General features: G+C 42.9%; 1 protein-coding gene across 1 annotated transcript in view; it reads right to left on the bottom strand.

The window, feature by feature from the left end:
• Positions 1-18,225, bottom strand: part of Galnt17 (polypeptide N-acetylgalactosaminyltransferase 17) — a 422,194-nt gene that overhangs the window by 246,731 nt on the left and 157,238 nt on the right. Inside the window, exon 2 of the mRNA XM_028766121.1 lies at positions 17,310-17,493. Coding sequence (XP_028621954.1) covers positions 17,310-17,493 — 184 coding nt within the window. The remainder of the gene's footprint in view (positions 1-17,309; positions 17,494-18,225) is intronic.

Below are 18,225 nucleotides of genomic sequence, written 5' to 3'. Positions count from 1 at the left end.
ATATGTATATGATGTATATGTATATGTATATGATGTATATGTATATGCATATGATGTATATGTATATGATGTATATGTATATGTATATTATGTATATGTATATGTAGACACATATTTGGTCCCAAGTCTAAGAGGTTCTAAGTCTAAGTCAGTCTGTACACAGTGCAGCCTATAAGTCTATCTCAACAGGAATCTGTGCTCTACTAATGTAGGGAATGGCTCTGCTATAGGGGAATACTCTAACAAGCTTAGATTCTAAGATATTGCCTCTAAAGCAACAGTGAGGGCTTGTGAGATGGCTCAGTGGGGAAGTACACTGGATGCCATGCCTGAAGACCTGAGTTTGACCCCCACAGCCCACATGGTGGGAGGAAATAACTGACTCCTGCATGTTGTCTTCTGATTCCCACAAGTGTGTAATGACATGTGTGTTCTAACTCCTACACACATTCGTGTACAGACATACGTGTGTATGTGTGTGTGTAACAAAGAAAACATTTTGTGTGTTAAAAAAAAGCAATAATGAAAAATTGCTGGTCCACAAATTCAACACATTCTACAGTTCTTTTAAAAAGCACCCCCAAAACAAATAAAACTACAACACCATGTGATAAAAACAGAGACTCCCTCAAACCTCATGTTTAAGTAGAATAATAATCATGGCCAACCAGTGATTGTTCATTTCCCCCTCTCTCCTTGCCAGCTTCCATACAGAAAGGGCAGCTGGGGAAATCCTGCATGGAACAAAGAAGGAAACTGGCAAGAAGCCAGGGTAGTTAAAAAAAAATAGCTACTAGAAAATCCAGCTCAGGTATGGCAATGTGGGGGAAAAAAAGGTTCCCTGGTACATTGAGCACCTATAATATGGGTGACCTGCAAATGAGCATAATTACAGGCATTGTATTCAGAAAAGACAAGATGACAGCAAAGGCAGCCCCTGGACACAAAATAGGGACAGAAAAATGAATGAGAGAACTTTGGAATTCTAAAAACTAAGACAGATCCAAAGACACAGAACTCCTCTTCCTCCAGAAACACACAAAGTCACCCACCAAAAAAAAAAAAAAAAAAAAAATCACACTAGGGACTTTGGTCAACATGAGTATCTGAATAATGTAAATGACTATCTTAGTTGGTATTTTACTGCTGTGAATAGACACCATAACAATGACAACTCTTATAAAAGCAAACATTTAGTTGGGACTGGCTTACAATTCAGAGGTTTAGACCATTATCAGCACAGAGGGAAGTATGGCAGTATGCAGTCAGACATGGTGCTGGAGAGGAGCTGAGAGTTCTACATCTGTATCTATAGTCAGGACAAAGAGAGAGTGACACTGGGCTTGGCTTGAGCATCTAAAACTTCAAAACCCACCCTCTGTAACACATTTTCTCCAATAAGGCCACACTTCCTATTAGTCTTTGGAGGCCATTTTCATTCAAACTACAACAACGACCCAAATCTACAAAGGCAATAGAGGGGACTCATGAGACGGCTCATTGCAAAAGGCCTTGGCATCAAGACTGATGACCAAGTTCAGTCTCCAGCTGTTCTATGTGCAGAGTGGGGCTACCTTCACCACAAATCAGCCAGGGCTGATTTTAACTCTTTCAGAGTCATGGTATGAATAAGACTGTGCAAGTAAAAAAATTTTTAAAAAGGGTCTTAATGAGGAATTATCTAAATCAGGTTAGTCTTCTGGCATGTCTTGTTAATTGATGTAGGAGGATCAGCCCATTGTGGGTGGCACCATTCCCTAGGTAAGAGGTTGTGATATACTATGAACATAAGAAAAGAGAAAGCCAGCTGAGATGAAGCAAGCAAGGATGCATGTGTTCATTCTTTCCCTACTTTTGACTGTGGATGTGATGCTTTAACTTGATTTAAATTTCCCACCATAACTGTAATTGTGAGCTGAAATAAACTATTTCTTTTCTAATTAGAGTATTTTATCACAGCAACAGAAATGAAGCTAGAGTAGGCTATTTTTATTTTAAGCCAGGGGTCAAATATACAGTAAAAGTGCAACCCATGGAAACATATCACATTATGTCATCATCACAAAATCTACTGCTGAAAGAATCTCCAAGGCATAATAATTTTAGCATATCTCCTTGACATAATTTTGAATTTATTTATTCAACTGGATTACGTATACTCTTGGTAATGAGATGATACTCAGAACACTAGGGTTCAGTCACATCCTTTTCTTTTGGTCTCATTTGATTCGATGCATAAGACTATTTTTATGCAAATGAGGTTAGGATGACATTAAACATTTTCTCCTGATTTTCCAAGAACAAATATGTTCTCTCCATATGCCCAATCTTTTCCTTTCCCCCTGTATTCATCTTCAAAGCTTCGTTGGCTGAGCAGATCTTTTTTTTTTTTCTCTAAATTAACTAAAAGAACATACCATCTGCAGTATGAGGGGCCTGCTTCCCTCTGCAGTACACACATGGTGCTCCCATGAATAAATGAGTTTAGTCTGTCTCTCCTGTTCTTCCAGAAGCCTGAGTTACTGTCCAGTTCAACACTTCCAGAGATCCCATCTTTTCACAATGCTCCATGGCTTTCTCTCAACTGTCACACTGAGGAATCTTGACTGTACTTGTAGATCACAAATAATAAAGGTCTCTTTTACATAAAATACATGTCATGATTGTAGACATTGGGATATATTGATTATTGCCTGGTAGAGAAAGGCATTGACCTAGTTAGCTTTAATTGGCATTTTGACACAGCCTACAGTCATCTGAAAGGAAAGTCTAGATTAAGGAACTGCCTAGATCGGATTGGCCTGCAGCCATGTCTGTGGGATTGGCTTGTCTTGATTATTGGCTAATGTAAGAGGTCCCAGCCCATTCCTAAGGTAGACGGTCCTAGGCTTCATTAAAAAAAAAAAAGCTAGTTAATGACTTATGCAGATACCCACAGCCAAAGATTGGACAGGGGTTAGGTACTCTTATGGGAGAATTGAGGAAAGGATTGAATGCCTTGAAGAGGATAGGAACTTCACAAGAAGACCAACAGAGTCAACTAACCTGGACCCTTGGCAGTTCTCAGAGACTGAGTCACCAACCAATGAGCACACACAGGCTGGCCTGAGGGTCCCTCACACATAGGGCTGCCTTGTCTGGCTGCAGTGGGAGAGGATGCACCTAACCTTGTAGAGTTTTAATACTCCAGGGTAGGGGATACCTAGGGTGGCCCCAGCCTCTCAGAGGAGAAGGACAGAGGGAAGGGGAAGAGACTTTAGGAGGGGGGACTGGAAGGAACAGGGATAGCATTTGGGATATAAATAAATAAACTTTAAAAAAAAAAACAAGCTAAGCCTAACCCTATCAGATAGACATCAAGTACCGTTCCTCTATAGTTTCTGCCCTCCAAATTCATCATTTGAATTCCTGTCAGGACTTTCTTCCATGATGACCTGTGACTTGAAAGTATAACCCAAGTAAATCCCTTCTTTTTCTGAGCTACTTTTGATCATGGTGCTTATCACAACAACAAAAAGGAAACTAAGACCTGTACATGTTTGTGGAAGAGTATTTCACCTAGCCCTCCACTGAATAGATAGATCATGACCACTTAAGGAAAGTGCATGGATGTAAACACATGAGGACTAGTTTAGAATGGGATCCCCCTCAAAGACCATACTGCTGCAACGAAAAGTAATACACTAAAAACCCTCCTCTCCGAAACTTATTAATTATTCTGGGTTCCATTGCTGGAATCCCTTGAACAGAGAACATGAGAATTCCAAGTATGTGATGAGCTAAGTGAACCCCTCTCATAGTGACAAATCTCTCTGTTGAGGGATTTTTCCTGAGATAACCCAAAGAAACCTCTACTGGTGCTAGACCGCATGCCAAAAACAGACCAAAGTAACAGTTCTACTGCAGTCCAACTTGATATACCAATGAGCTTAATGGAGTTATATATAGGAACATGGATGAGGAATGATTTACAAAAGCACACGTAATTAATTTACAACTATATTTGTCACTGAAAAACCAACTTTAGAATGTGTAATGACTTACAATAGCTCTATTGCTGGGATCTCTGTGAAAAAGGTGGGCTGATAGGAGACTCTCTGCTCCCCAGCAGTCTTCACTGGTTACAAAACCTTGGGGAGAAGACTTGCCAAAGTTGTCAGTTTCAGAAACTTCCTGAGACTTGTAAGTTGTTGACTTCCTGAGTCTGACTGAGTCTCCCTCCAGGACATAATATATCAGTTCAGAGGAAATTGTTATACAACAGGCTGCAATGCTACAATCAAGTACCAAATGTCTATAGACAGAAGGATAACTGCCACTGCAATTAGAGCATCAGCTTGAAGTCAGTTAATAAATACATTGAGACTCCTGCTTCCTATAGTAATGGATGCATGCAAGGCACATGAGGTTAAGACTTGATGTCCCCAGAGACTGTAAGCAGCAGAGAGAGATGCAATCTAATGCTCAGATCATTTTCCCTTTTACATTCATTCAGGATCCCAGCTCCTGGAGTGTCTTTACTCATTCTAGGATGGACCTTTCCTTCTCAGCTAAGCCTTTCTGGAACCAACTTTCCAGACACACCCAATGACGTGCTTCCTTAACTCTTACATATCCAGTTGACAAAGAAAATTAACCATCACAGACTTCTTAGCTAAATAAACTCCACTGTAAAACATTTCTTAAACCTAGCATTATTGTACATTCTTTTTCTGAGCTGAATAAAAAGGTTTTTTGTCTTGTAAATCGTGTAAAGTCTATTGCACTGTATACTAGAGATCAGACTGAATAACTCATCAGACTCAACATTCAGCCTCTTTGGTATTAGGATGTTGAGTTGGATGACTTAAAAGAGATCAACAGAAGAAAATTAAAGTAGTAGAATACACACACACACACACACACAGAGGAGGGGAAGAATGGAGGAGATAAAGTCAGAAAGAGATGCAGACAGATAGAGAAACAGACAGTGACACAGAGAGATAGAGACAGACAGACAGACAGACAGACAGACAGACAGACAGAGAGAGAGACTTCTCCTTTTCTCTAGAATTAAGAATTTCTCATCTGGCAATACCAGTGTGGCTAGAAGGCTCCATTCTACAGACTTAGAAATTATCAATCCCAGAGTGATTAGACAGTTCCATTCTGCAGGTGTTGGAGGTGAGGTTAGATGTGACTGGTTTTTAGAGAGGCTACCTGATGGGAAAGGCAGCATCTGAAAGCCTTGGACAAAGTCTCCCACAGCTAACAGGTAGGCTTGAGCCAGGGCCTCAAAGTACCTGTGTGACCTAAGTCAGGCTTCTGAACCTCTCCAGGACCCCCTTGCCTCATTTATAAAACAGAGATGGTAACAGCTACTTCAGAGAGTGGTTAAATTAAAATGAGATCAATAAAACATGCAGCACAGTGACAAAAACATAAAAGGCAGTCAATAAAAGGGAATAATTATTGTGCTCAGTGAATCAGACAGGCTCCCGAGCCTGGACCTATTTATTATTTCAACCAGCAAGTATTTATTGGACAGTTTCCCTCTGAGCGAGTGCGTCTGTGAAAGAGAAAGTCGTAGCTAGGATGCTTCACGTTTTGTAAGTCACTTTGAATCTAGGTAAAAACCAGTGGCTGGGGGCATGGATCAGTGGTAGAGCCCCTGCCTAGAATCCCCCAGTGAGGGGCTGGGGGTGTGGCTCAGTGGTAGAGCCCCTGCCTAGAATCCCCCAGTGAGGGGCTGGGGGTGTGGCTCAGTGGTAGAGCCCCTGCCTAGAATCCCCAGTGAGGGGCTGGGGGCGTGGCTCAGCGGTAGAGCCCCTGCCTAGAATCCCCCAGTGAGGGGCTGGGGGCGTGGCTCAGCGGTAGAGCCCCTGCCTAGAATCCCCAGTGAGGGGGCTGGGGGCGTGGCTCAGTGGTAGAGCCCCTGCCTAGAATCCCTCAGTGAGGGGCTGGGGGCGTGGCTCAGTGGTAGAGCCCCTGCCTAGAATCCTCCAGTGAGGGGCTGGGGGCGTGGCTCAGTGGTAGAGCCCCTGCCTAGAATCCCCCAGTGAGGGGCTGGGGGCGTGGCTCAGTAGAAGAGTGCTTGTCTAGAATCCCCCAGTGAGGGGCGGAGGGCGTGACTCAGTAGAAGAGTGCTTGTCTAGAATCCCCAAGAATCCCCCAATACTGAAAATAAAAAAGAAAGAAGGAAGGAAGAAGTAAAAAGAAACTAACCAAAGTACACCAATTGTCATAGATATGATTCAGATAAAAAGGGCTTAGTCATGAGGTCAATAACCCAACACGTCTTTTCATGGGAAGAAAATCTGGAAAGCCTCATACCGTTGCATTATAGCATCACAGCCCGTATAGGCCCAGACTTGCCACTAAAAATACCTGGTCAGTACAAGTTGTCAGCTCAACAAAATTTAGAATCACCATAGAAACAAACCTTTGAACATGTCTATGAGGGAATATCTACACTGAGTTAACAGAAATGTGAATACTCACGCTTAATATACAGGGCACAATTCTATGAGTTGGGGGTCCCAGCATGAATACATAAAAAGGAGACAGTGATCTGAGTACCATCAGCACCTCTCTCCGCTTTTTAACTGTGGATGCACTGTGACCAGACGCTTCTCATTCCTGTGGCCAAGCCTTCTTCACCATGACACACTGTACCCTCACGCCATGAGCCAGAATGTATCTTTCTTCCTTGAATCGCTTTCATCAGGCATTTTGTCATAGCAACAAGACAAGCATCTAATCCGCATTGCCAGTGCCTGTATGACGCCATCTTCTCTAGACCTTACTCTTAACCTCCAGACTCCCCCAACATGCAGGCACCCACGAAGCGCAACACAATGACCTCTCGCAGATGCCCCACACGTTTGTGCATAAAACTGATGTTGCTGGGATACAACCAGCTAGAATTTGCAAGCGGAAAATAAAAGGAACAAGGACCCTTTCTCGGGGAAGCAAAATGAATTTCGAAGAACCCTGACATGAGGATTTATTAAACAGGAGGCCAAAGGAGAGGCTGAAGATAACAGTGGCAGGAATTGCTCATCAATAACACCCAGGCTGTCTGAGCAGGGAGGCGTGGTATTAAAGTCTGCACAGGAGTCCCAGCAATAGCTTTAATAAGCAGACAGATTTTCCCACACCAAGGTAGACCCTCTCCCAGATTATGGGATAACTGAACATCCCGATAATGAATGCACCAGCCCATAAATGGTACATCAGGACAAAGGGTAGAAGCCAGGAATTATAAAGCTTTGGCTGGATTCTGGAGTCACTAACTTCACCCATACACATTGGCAAATAGTGAACGAAGCTGGACTGATGCATGTCTTGTGGTCATCTCAAGGAAACAGTAACCATGGGAAACCATGAACAAGCAGAGGTCCCGTCTTCTGCTTGAGAACTCCACAAAATATGAGGCATGGGAGGATCCTTGCTCCCTAGTAGTTAAACCATTTCCACCAAACATCTCCGAGCTTCATCACACTAAAGGATGGCTCAGTGTTACAGCGCCTGCTTTGCAATCCCCAGTACCACAAATGCAAATTCAACTTTCAAGCTAGAAACTTCAGCATGGACCTCTTCGCCCATATCCAGTTAGCAGCTAGCTGCATTGTGCTGATTCTGTGGAAGTCTGTTTTACTTTCCTTCTCTTCCTCCTCATCCCTATTTTTACCAATACGTACATGTTGTCCCCGACTTCCACACATAAACCATGGATCAAATGTGCGTGCAAGCCTGCGCATAGGCACGTATACATACACAATCAATAAGTGAACGAAATAACACAAGGAAAATGTCAGTCAAGTGGGCTAGAGACTTACTGGGTTGCTGCATAAGTGTGAGGATCTGAATTCAAATCCCCAGATATCACATAAAGCTGGGTTTGGAAATGTGGCTCAGTGGTAGAGTCCCTGCCTAGAATCCCCCAGTGAGGGGCTGGGGGCGAGGCTCAGTGGTAGAGCCCCTGCCTAGAATCCCCCAGTGAGGGGCTGGGGGCGTGGCTCGGTAGTAGATTACAGCACCTGTCTATGCCTAAAACAAGATGGGAAATAGAGCTGGGAATCCGCAGAAGCTCCACGGCCAGCTAATGAGAAGAGTAAGAGACCCTACTTCAAGCAAGGTGGAGATTGAGGAGCAAACTTGAGTTTGTCCTCTGCAGACACACCCACTCATGCATATACGTATGTGTGTGTGCGCACACACACAGCTTTAAAGAATGCCAGAAGAACAGCTGGGGATGCAGCTCCTCACATGCTTGCGTGTGTGAGTCCCTGGCTTCCATTCCTAGCACCACACAATACAGGATTGCTGGAATACTGGGTCAACGATGGGCAGCCATAGTCGTTCATTACACTCCCCATGAACCAACAAAGAGGAGTCTGGGGATCCCACCAAGACATGATCAACCTTTAGTGAGTCTAAATTTCCAAGTACTTTTGATTTGATCATCACATATACAAACATCCAATTATCACCCTATACTCCATGAATACACATAATTATTGTATTGAATACTGAAGTAAATAAATAAAGATACAACGGGAAACATATTCAAGGTCCCTTCTGCAGGGGTCTCCTGCTCTCGGGACCACTCATTCTCTTCTCTTTCCCTTCCTGGACCTGGCCTGTACCACTTTAAAGAGCCCACAAGCCTTCTTACCCTCTTTGATATCCTACAGACCTAGATACGATTCATTCTTCCCTGACACACAAGGGACTTCAGTCATGCAACTATTTTTAATAATTTATTTTAAAACAAACAAAAAATGGAAAAGAGAAAATAAGAGATATAGACCAAAAGAATACAGACACAGCCTGGGAAATAAACCACTCATATGAGAAAGATCAAGTGTATCACATTCCCCTCCTCCCAAGGAGAGAATGGGGGTTGCTTACACAATTATTCTGAAAAGCCTGTTTTGTTAAAAAAAAATAATGATGATGACGATGTACAGGCATTGGAAACAAAAGCCCCCAAACCTGTGCCACATTCTGCAGTAAATTCTCTGTGGATGGAGGAGCGAAATATAAGACAATCAGAGAAGACAAAACCAGAATGGAATATTTATAAGTATTGGAAGGGATGCTATCTTCCCAGGCTTTAAAGCACTCAGGAAATGAAAAAATGGAAAGATTGACAGTTTCAGATTTGGAGGAATTTAAAATACCTGTCCAGCAGCAGAAAGCAAGCCACGGAATTAGAAATGCAGGAAAAACATGTTTCAGAAGGAGATTTGAAAAGCAAGGGGTTAATTTTACAACTACCTAAGATTTCGCCCCTATTTACTTGGAGACAATTTTCTCAAGTGTGGTTAGAATGAAAGAATGAAAGCAAGTGGGGTTCTGTTTAAAACTACAGTCAAATCCATCCACTTTAATCTGATCCCAAAACACAGTCCCCAAAAAGAAAGCCTTTTAGGGGGACTTAACACAGGATGCCACCCACTGGGAGATCACTTCCTTAGAGGAGAGAAATGTTCCCATTTCTCCCAGGCATCTCTTTCTCCTGGACCCCAGAGCTCATTTTCAGAGAAGTCTAATTCAGGGATAAGGCCCTTGGTATTCATTGATAGGGTGGACTATTTGCAGACAACACAGGTTAATTTGGACACGGGACACTCTAAACTTGCAAAGTGTGTCTTTGTTTATCTGGCACAGCCTGAGGGCAATTCTCCAAATCATCCCAAATGTCGTTTTTTCAGATTTATCCTATTAAGAGTTTCCAAATAGGACAGGGAACAGAATAGCACGGTCCAACCACAATTTTAACCTTTGTCATTATATCTAATTTTCTTGCAGATAATATACATTGTGTTTGTGTGTATAAGTCATAGGACAGCTTGCAGTTCATTTCCTCCTTCTACTCTGTGGGTTTCCGGAATTGAACTCGGGTCACTGAGCTTGGCAGCAAGTGCCTTTACTCCCTGAGCCATCTTGTCAGCCCACAATTTATGCTTGTATTGATTGTGTATATACTGCATTTTGATTATAGTTTCACTGAAATTTTACAGACTTACATTTTACTTTAGTTGAACTTTTATTAAACCAGAGCATAAACTATCTCATATCTCTTCTGTAATCCCTGTTTTTCTGAACAACAACAACTAAGATGCTATTTCTTGGTTTTGTTTGGTATTACTTTATTTTTAAAAAAAAAAGTCTGCATGTGTGCATGTATATAAGAGTGTGCATGTACATATATATGTTGAATGTCTTCTCCCATGATTCTCCACCTTAATTTTTAAAACATGTCTCTTACTGGATCCAGAATTCAGCAAATGTCCCAACTGGTTAGCCAGCAAAACCCAGAGGTCTGTCTGTTCCCACTCCCTCAGGAGTACAATTACAGATGTGCGAGTGCAAACATTTCTGACTTTGTGGTGTGCTGGGCTCTAAACTCAGGTCTTCGTGCTTACCAACTGAGCCATCTCCGCAGCGCTGGTTTAAATTAGTTTGTTTGCTGTGCTGGCTCGTCTTATGTCAAGGTGACACAAGCTAGAGTTATTTTGAAAGAAGAAACCTTAATGAGAAAATGCCCCACCAAGTTGGCCTGTAGCTGAGTCTGGTTCTTGATTGACGTTCTTGATTGATGACTGGTATGGGAGGGCCCAGTGAGTGGAGTCACCTCTGTTCTGGCCCTGGGTATTACTATAAGAGAAGAGACTTGTGCAAGCCAGAAAGCAGCACCCCTCCATGGTTTCTTCTGTAATAATTGGCTGTGATGTCTTGGTAAAAGGTAAATCTGTATGGAATAACAAGCAAGCCTGCCTTACTTCCTGCCTTGGCTTCCCTCTATGATAGATGATGACCTGGGCTTGTGAGTTGAATAAACACTGTCCTCACTCGAGTTGCTTTTGCTTAGAGTGCTTTTTCAAAGCTACAGACATAGAATGAGGACACCCAGCAACATATCTACGCATGCATGGCTGTATGTATAATTGCATGAAGGGTATGGGTCCTGCTCAATCTCCCTCTTTTCCTATTTCTAACTCCAAGAGTTTAATTACCAGTGCCTAGTGGAATGTGGACTTTCTGTTGGCTTGATCCTGTGCAGGTAATCACATCTGCAGTGGATTCAAGTACTTGTGTGCAATAGCCAACTCTTGTGCACAAGGCAGCATCTTACAGCCTGTCTCCACCCTTGGGTTCCTACCCTCCTTACACTCCCTCTTCCACCATGTTTCCTCAGCCTTGGATGAGGGGTGATACAGGTGTGAAGATCTGCTTTTCCCTTCTCTAATTTTGCCAACTCCTTTTATCTCTATTTATCCAAACGATGTCCTCAGTGCTATTTCCCAGCCTTCCACAGACTTGCCTATTTTTGCTCAATTTTAAACTTGTAGGATTTATTTTGATTATGGTTATTTCCGTAACAGGGATGTTCTCATTTTGTAAACAAAGCATCCTAGGATCCCTGGAAGTCAATTACGGTTGTAAAGCCTAGAATCTCTGCTTTCTTCAAGTGCCATTTGCTATTATTATTAAGGTCTGGGTTTGTTTTGTCATTGAGGTTGTTGATTTGTCTGTTTAGTCACTGACAATAGACTCTGTGCTCTGATGCCTGGGGCTCCTACTTCTCTAGTTTCTGAGTAAGTAGGACTGGACTAGGAAGATGCCTTAGGCAGCAAAGTGCTTTTCAGGCAAGCTTGAGGACCCGAGTCTGACAGCATAGAGGTCCAGATGTGGTGGCCACACCTATAATCCCAGTCCTGAGGAAGTGGAGACAGGAGGATCCCTAGGGCTTGCTCACCCGTCAGCTTAGCCTAACAGGTGAGTCATAGTCCCAGTAAGAGACCATGTCAAATAAGCAAGTGGAAAATTCCTGAGGAACGAGATTTGAGATGGACCTGCATCCTCCACAAACACACATGTACATGCACACACATGCATACATACATGCACATGTACATAGATCACAAACAAAAATTGAGTAAGGTAATATTGTATAAAGATGGAGTTTAACAACAAGCATTCCATATTAACCGTCATCCTGACACAGCCTGGAGCTGAAAGAGGAAAGCCTCAACTCAAAGATTACCCAGGTCAGACTGGCCTGTGGAGGCATGTTTGTGGGGGTACTGTCTTGATTATTAATTAATACAGGTAGGAAGGCCCAGTCCACTGTGGGCAGTACCATTCCTAGGCAGGTGGTCCTGGGCTGTATAAAGCTAGCTAAGTATGGGCCTGTCAGTAAACCAGCATGCAGTGTTCCTCTATGGTTTCTGATTTTGGCATTTCTGTTTTGATCTCTTCCCTTGGGTTTCTGTCCTGACTTCCTTGGGTGATGAACTGTGACCTGGAAGTGTACGATGGGATAAACTCTTTCCTCCCCAGTTGGTTTTCATCCAAATGGTTCATTACAGCAACAGAAAAGAAACTAACAGAAATAGTCCTTCCATTCCTATGCATATCCAGCCATAAGAAAGATCTCTCCTGTCTTGTCCTGTCCTGTTCAGGTTCTGGGTATTGGGATATGACTTTTCCTTTGGGCATCATATGACCATCCTGACTTCATTTGGGAATATAGATTCTACTTGGCCTGGTAGCCATGACAACAGCTTGAACAAAATACCACAATGATAGATGATAGGCAGCTAGGTCTGTGGTAACAGTAATGGAGTTAACTCCCCTCCATAACAGAAGGAGATAGTGGAGGCTCTTAGGTCCGTCACCTGGGATCCTACCCATTACTCTTTCTGCCTCACCACTAGCTGCAATGGATCTTGGGAAATGCTAGACCATCTAGAAGTGTTAGATTAACTAACTGAAGGCAGGTCACCATGATGCATCATCCATGAGGTAGTCATCTACTATGGAGTGGATTTTCTGTGGTACTGCAGCTCTGGGGTCATTCATGCTCCTGTAAGTAGCCTGCCACCTGTGCTCTCTAAGGAAGCCCAATAAACTAACCAGCTGACCAAATTGGACTTCAATGGAACCATTACTTTGGTCTGATGTCATAGTCCTACCTGTGATGAGTAGACGTTTATTCTTGTCTCCCCTGGAAAGCTAATGTGACAGTGAGTCCCCAGGGTTCTGACCAAGTTGTATTCTTCTGCTCTAACAAATCTAGTTAAACTATTGACTTGGCAAAGGAGAATCACCTTAGGAAAAAAAATCTCAATTGAGGGACTGCTTAGATCAGATTGGTCCATGGGCATGTCTGTGGCAGATTGTTTTGATTGTTAACTGAAGTGAGAAGACCCATCCTGAATGTGGGTGATAGTATCTTATGGGCTGGGCCCTGGTTGTATAAAAGTCACTGAGAAGCACCAGCAAGCGGACAAGTTAGAATGTAATTTCTCTTCGTTGTCAACGATAGATATGCTGTGACTAGCTGCTTGGGTCCCTCACCTTAAATTCTCTGAAATGATGGATGGTGCTTTGCAATTATAAGCCAAACAAATCCTTCCTCCTCAAAGTTGCTTTTTATAAGACTAAAGGAATTAAAACTAAATCAAACATCTCTCTACCCATCTCACATAGGAGGTTAGGTCTCAGTTTCTCTAGCTGGCCACCAATTACCGCTCATCCATTCCCTTTCCATCTTCCAAAGTCCTGTAGGTGTTGGATGATGTCACCAACTATCTTCTTTAGTTTTTCCTTTCCATGCTCTGTGTCCCTTTTCCATCATAATAGCAGCTTCAGAAGGAACCAGAAGTAAATGTGGGCTTACTCCACCTTGCTGTACCACGACGATACTGAGACTTTCTACTGCAGAGAACCACACCTATTGCTTTCTGTTCCTCTGGTCTGACCCATTTTTTTATCCCCGCCCCTGCCCCCACTCCTCTTCAGATGCTTCATCCTATGTTATCCTTCAAGTTTTGGGATATCAAGTCAAGCAAGAGATGCTCAGACACTCCCTTTGCTCCTTGTGTGTGCAGTTGCCATGGCTGCTGTGGATCACTGTTCCCCAGGAATAATGGGGCTGTTGCTCTCTTGAATTCTCAGCAGCTGAGACTCTCTGCAAGAGATTGGTGCTAATGTTTCATCATGGGGGGGTGGTGGGGGCAGAAGTTCACTAGGCGCTGCCTGTGGATATGTCAGTAAATGGTTGCTGGGGAAGGGAGGCATGTCCTTTAGTAGTGTAGCCACTGGAGATAGCCTGTGCTCCTGTCAGTAACTTTAAGTAAACTCATTGTGCACCAAGAACTGGGTGGATTCATTCTGATGGCCTGACACTGGGATCACTAATCTCAATTGCCATCTTGATGACATTCCAAATGATTATGCAAAAACCAAAAATCACAGTCCTCAGGACATGTTCTATGAAGGAGTTTCTAGATAGAGGTAACTGGGGTGGAAAGATACACCCTGAAGATAGGTAGCACTATCCCATAAACTGGGTTTCCATACTGAATAAAAGGGAGAGAAGTGAGTTGGGAATCAAGAGCCCCCTTACCCCTCCCTCTCTCTCCTTCCCGATTGCAGATGCAGTATAAGCAGCTACCTCACACCCCTGCTACCACGCCTTCCCCACCATGCCGGACTCTGCCTTTAAACTGTGAGCCAAAACAAATCCCTTCCTCTTTAAGTGTCTTCTTATTAGATATTTTGTCACAAGAACAAAAGTCTCCCTATCTTGAGAGATCCCCCTAGGAATATTTGTACAACAGGGTCTCACACCACCTAGGTCACCTTATACTGGGAGGACCTCCTTGCCTGTCTGTTTCTCTCCCCGACAAGACGTGGGTAGACTAGGCTGCACTCCTTGCATTATTATATCTCCATGGTGCGGCCAATCTCTGGGTGCATCACAGAGGCTCACTGATTTCTGTTCAGCCAAGCCATTTCCAATACACTGCATGTTGGAGGCCTTTCCAGTCTCATAAGAGAGCAAAAAACGGGGCCATGTTTATTTGCCAACATGGAAATAAGAAAGACTAATCAGAAAGCACCAGGAAGTGACAACCGCCAGATGTGGGTTTTTTTTTTTTTTTTGAGAACACGAGTCACGAGTCCAGGAAGAGAAAATAGCATGCAACGGGGGGTGATGTATATTTTTCCTAGTGATTCAAAATGAATGTGCACTTATTAGAGGCAGAGAGCGAGATTTAACGGGTTTCTCGGCTAATGCTGTAATTTTAAATCCATTTAAGATAATTTTCTTTATCTTGAATTTATTTTTCTCAGTAACCAGGATACTTAACTGATTTGCACAAAACCCATTTGAAAAAAAAAGAAATAATCTACTGCAAGCGAGGGCACATTCTAAATGGAAATAAAAAGGAGGCACTGAAAATCCAAAGAAAATGGAGATTTGGAGAAACCAGAGTGAGCTCCTACATAGTAAATAGGAACGCTGGAAGCTCCAGATTGGGTGGGGGAGGGGTGCCAAGCTCCACCCTTGGTGAAGGAGCTGTTGGCATTTGATGGCTGCGAAGGGTGGGTGGGTCATTTTGCTTTGGGTACATGGACTGATAAGTTACCTGTGCACCAGTGGATGTCCCCACACCCACATGCTGATAAGCAGAAGGCATGACATTGGGGACATGTAGAGAGAGGTACATGGGGAGTTTGAGGCTGGAAATGTGAGTGGGGTAGATATGGCCATATTTCATTGTATATATGTATGAAATTTTCAATAATAATAATAAATGACTGAATAACAACAAAAAAGGAATTGTCAAAATTCTTTGAAAGAGAATACGTATCTAGAGTCTCCAACATTTTTCCTATGGATTCGAAGCTTGAAAGTAAGCATCTAACCAACGCATAGACAGGAATGAGAAAAGATTGCTGAGCATCACACACAACAGTACAGCATCAGAAACAGCCTGTAGACATAGCGAGTCATCGTAAGTGACTGTGGGGCTGGAGAGGTGGCTCAGGGGGTAAAAAGTGCTTACTGTAAAAGTATGAAGAACTGAGTTCGATCCCCAGCACCTATGAAAGTGCCAGGCATGGCAGCGTGCCCTTGGAACCCCAGCTCTGGGAAGGCAGAGGCAGGAGGATTCCCTAGGGCTCACTAGGCAGCCAGCAAGCCTAACTGAATTAGTGAGTTTTATGTTCAGTAAGAGACCCTGTCTTGAAAATTATGGTGAGGAGAGAGAGAGAGAGAGAGAGAGAGAGAGAGAGAGAGAGAGAGAGAGAGAGAGAGAGAGAGAATAAGATAACTGACCCTGGGGCTGTAGAGATGGCTTAGTAGTTAAAAGCACTGACTACTCTTCCAGACGTCCTGAGTTCAACTCCCAGCAACCACATGGTGGCTCACAACCATCTGTAATGGGATCCGATGCCCTCTTCTGGTGTCTGAAGACAGCTACAGTGTACTCATATACATAAAATAAATCTTTTTTAAAAAGGCATCTGACCTCTACCTCTGTCTTCCACATGTACATATATATACTTGTCTGTATACCCCACTACACATATGTATACACACAGGAACACAAATATCAAATCAAAAAGACAATTACTCATCAATTACTCATAATCTATAGTAAATAGACTCAAAGATAATATTTTAATCTTGTCATATATTGGCACATGATAGCATATAATATTATCAATATGCTAGCCATCGAGGCTCATGTCTGTAATTCCAACGTCTAGGGGGCTAAGGCAGGAGGACTGATCATGCGTATGAGGTCAGTTTTGGCTACATAGCAAGTTTGAGCAAGCCTGAGCTACATACAACATCATATCCACAATCAATAAACAGATAAAAAAGTTCAACAGATTGATGATAGACAGGGAGATGACAGAGATAGATAGATAGATAGATAGATAGATAGATAGATAGATAGATAGATAGATAAAAGATAACAGACATTACAACTTCAACAATTGCCATGTTTAAGCTAAGCTACTATGGTGATTTTTTTAAACTTAAAACATTTTATATTAAGACTCTTTCTATACATTTTTTGTATTTGTTTTTGTTTTATGCCTTTATAACATTTTTACCTTTTATTTTCCAAGATGGTATCATGTCTAGTCTCAAATTAACTGCCTAGCCCACGTTGGCTAAGCACCTTAGTCTTGAGCTCCAGATACCCCTGCCTCCATTTCTCCAGTGCTGGAATTAGGAGTGTGCCACCATGCCTGTGGTGTTAGGGATGGAACCAAGGACTTCATACCAGAACCCACACTAAGGAAGCACACTATCAATTAAACTACATCCATGGTTCTTAACTTTATTGTTAATTTAGCTACTATTTCCTAAGCAACAAAAGTCCTTGATTAACTGATTATAGAAGAGACAGAGGGAAATAAAATCCCTAGGTAGTTACAAACAGAGGAGAAAGTATCACACATTGAGTCAAAGCCAGCCAGCTCCTTCCTGGGGCACAGCTGTAGCTTACTTGGTAGGACGATAATCTGGAATAGACCGGTCCAAGGAGATCTTTTCACTGAGGTAGGAATTGTAGCCATACTTCTCATGAGGTCCTTTGGCTTTTTCTTCTTCAGAGGGGGAAAGGGTGGCTGGAAGGCCCCCTTTGCCCCGCCCACCATACCCTTCGATGAGCCCGAGAGATTTAGATAAGCCTAAAAGGAAAGAGGAGAGAGAAAGTTATTCCAAAACACCTTCCCTAGATACATCATAGAGCTTCTTAGCACAGCATAAAACTATGACTGCAGTTTACACACACACACACACATATGGTTGGAGACTATGTATCCAGAAGCAGGGTCTGATGGAGCCCAGGCTGGCTTTGAACTCACTATGCAGCTGAGGATGACCTTGAACTCCAAATCTTTCAGGCTCTACCTCCCATGTACTGGCATTACCGGGCTGCCCCTCAAGCATTCAGATCATACAGTAGTGGGATATTTTTATGGAAAGAAAGGTCCAGGCCATGCTGAGCTCAGAGGTTTGCCATCTGAATACCTACTGGGAGTTCCCATCCCTTGCTTTACTTCTGTAATCACATGGAAACAGAGACCCCCAAGACTTGGAGGAATGAAAACCAAGAACCCAAGAAATAAAATCTGTGTAGAGGCATTGTCTCTGCCTGTTTCCCCTTTTTCTTTAGGACAACTACAGTCAGGTTAAGTCTGCAGGAAGCGGAATGTTCCAAGAACCTCACAGACTCAGACTAAGTATCGGGAAACTGTCGGGCTGTGGGTGGGGAGTTGGGGAATATGGCTGTAGTTGAATTAGGAAAGAACAGATTAATTTCACCATGAGCTGAAAGCACAAGCCATTACTTGACAAGACTCTTCAACTAATAGTTTTATTTCCATTCCATCTCAATGGCAAGGGGAAACACAATGTGT

This window comes from Grammomys surdaster, unplaced genomic scaffold (assembly GCF_004785775.1).
Source record: "Grammomys surdaster isolate TR1022 unplaced genomic scaffold, NIH_TR_1.0 166, whole genome shotgun sequence".
Lineage (NCBI taxonomy): Eukaryota > Metazoa > Chordata > Mammalia > Rodentia > Muridae > Grammomys > Grammomys surdaster.
This window is presented reverse-complemented; position numbering and strand designations above follow the sequence as displayed.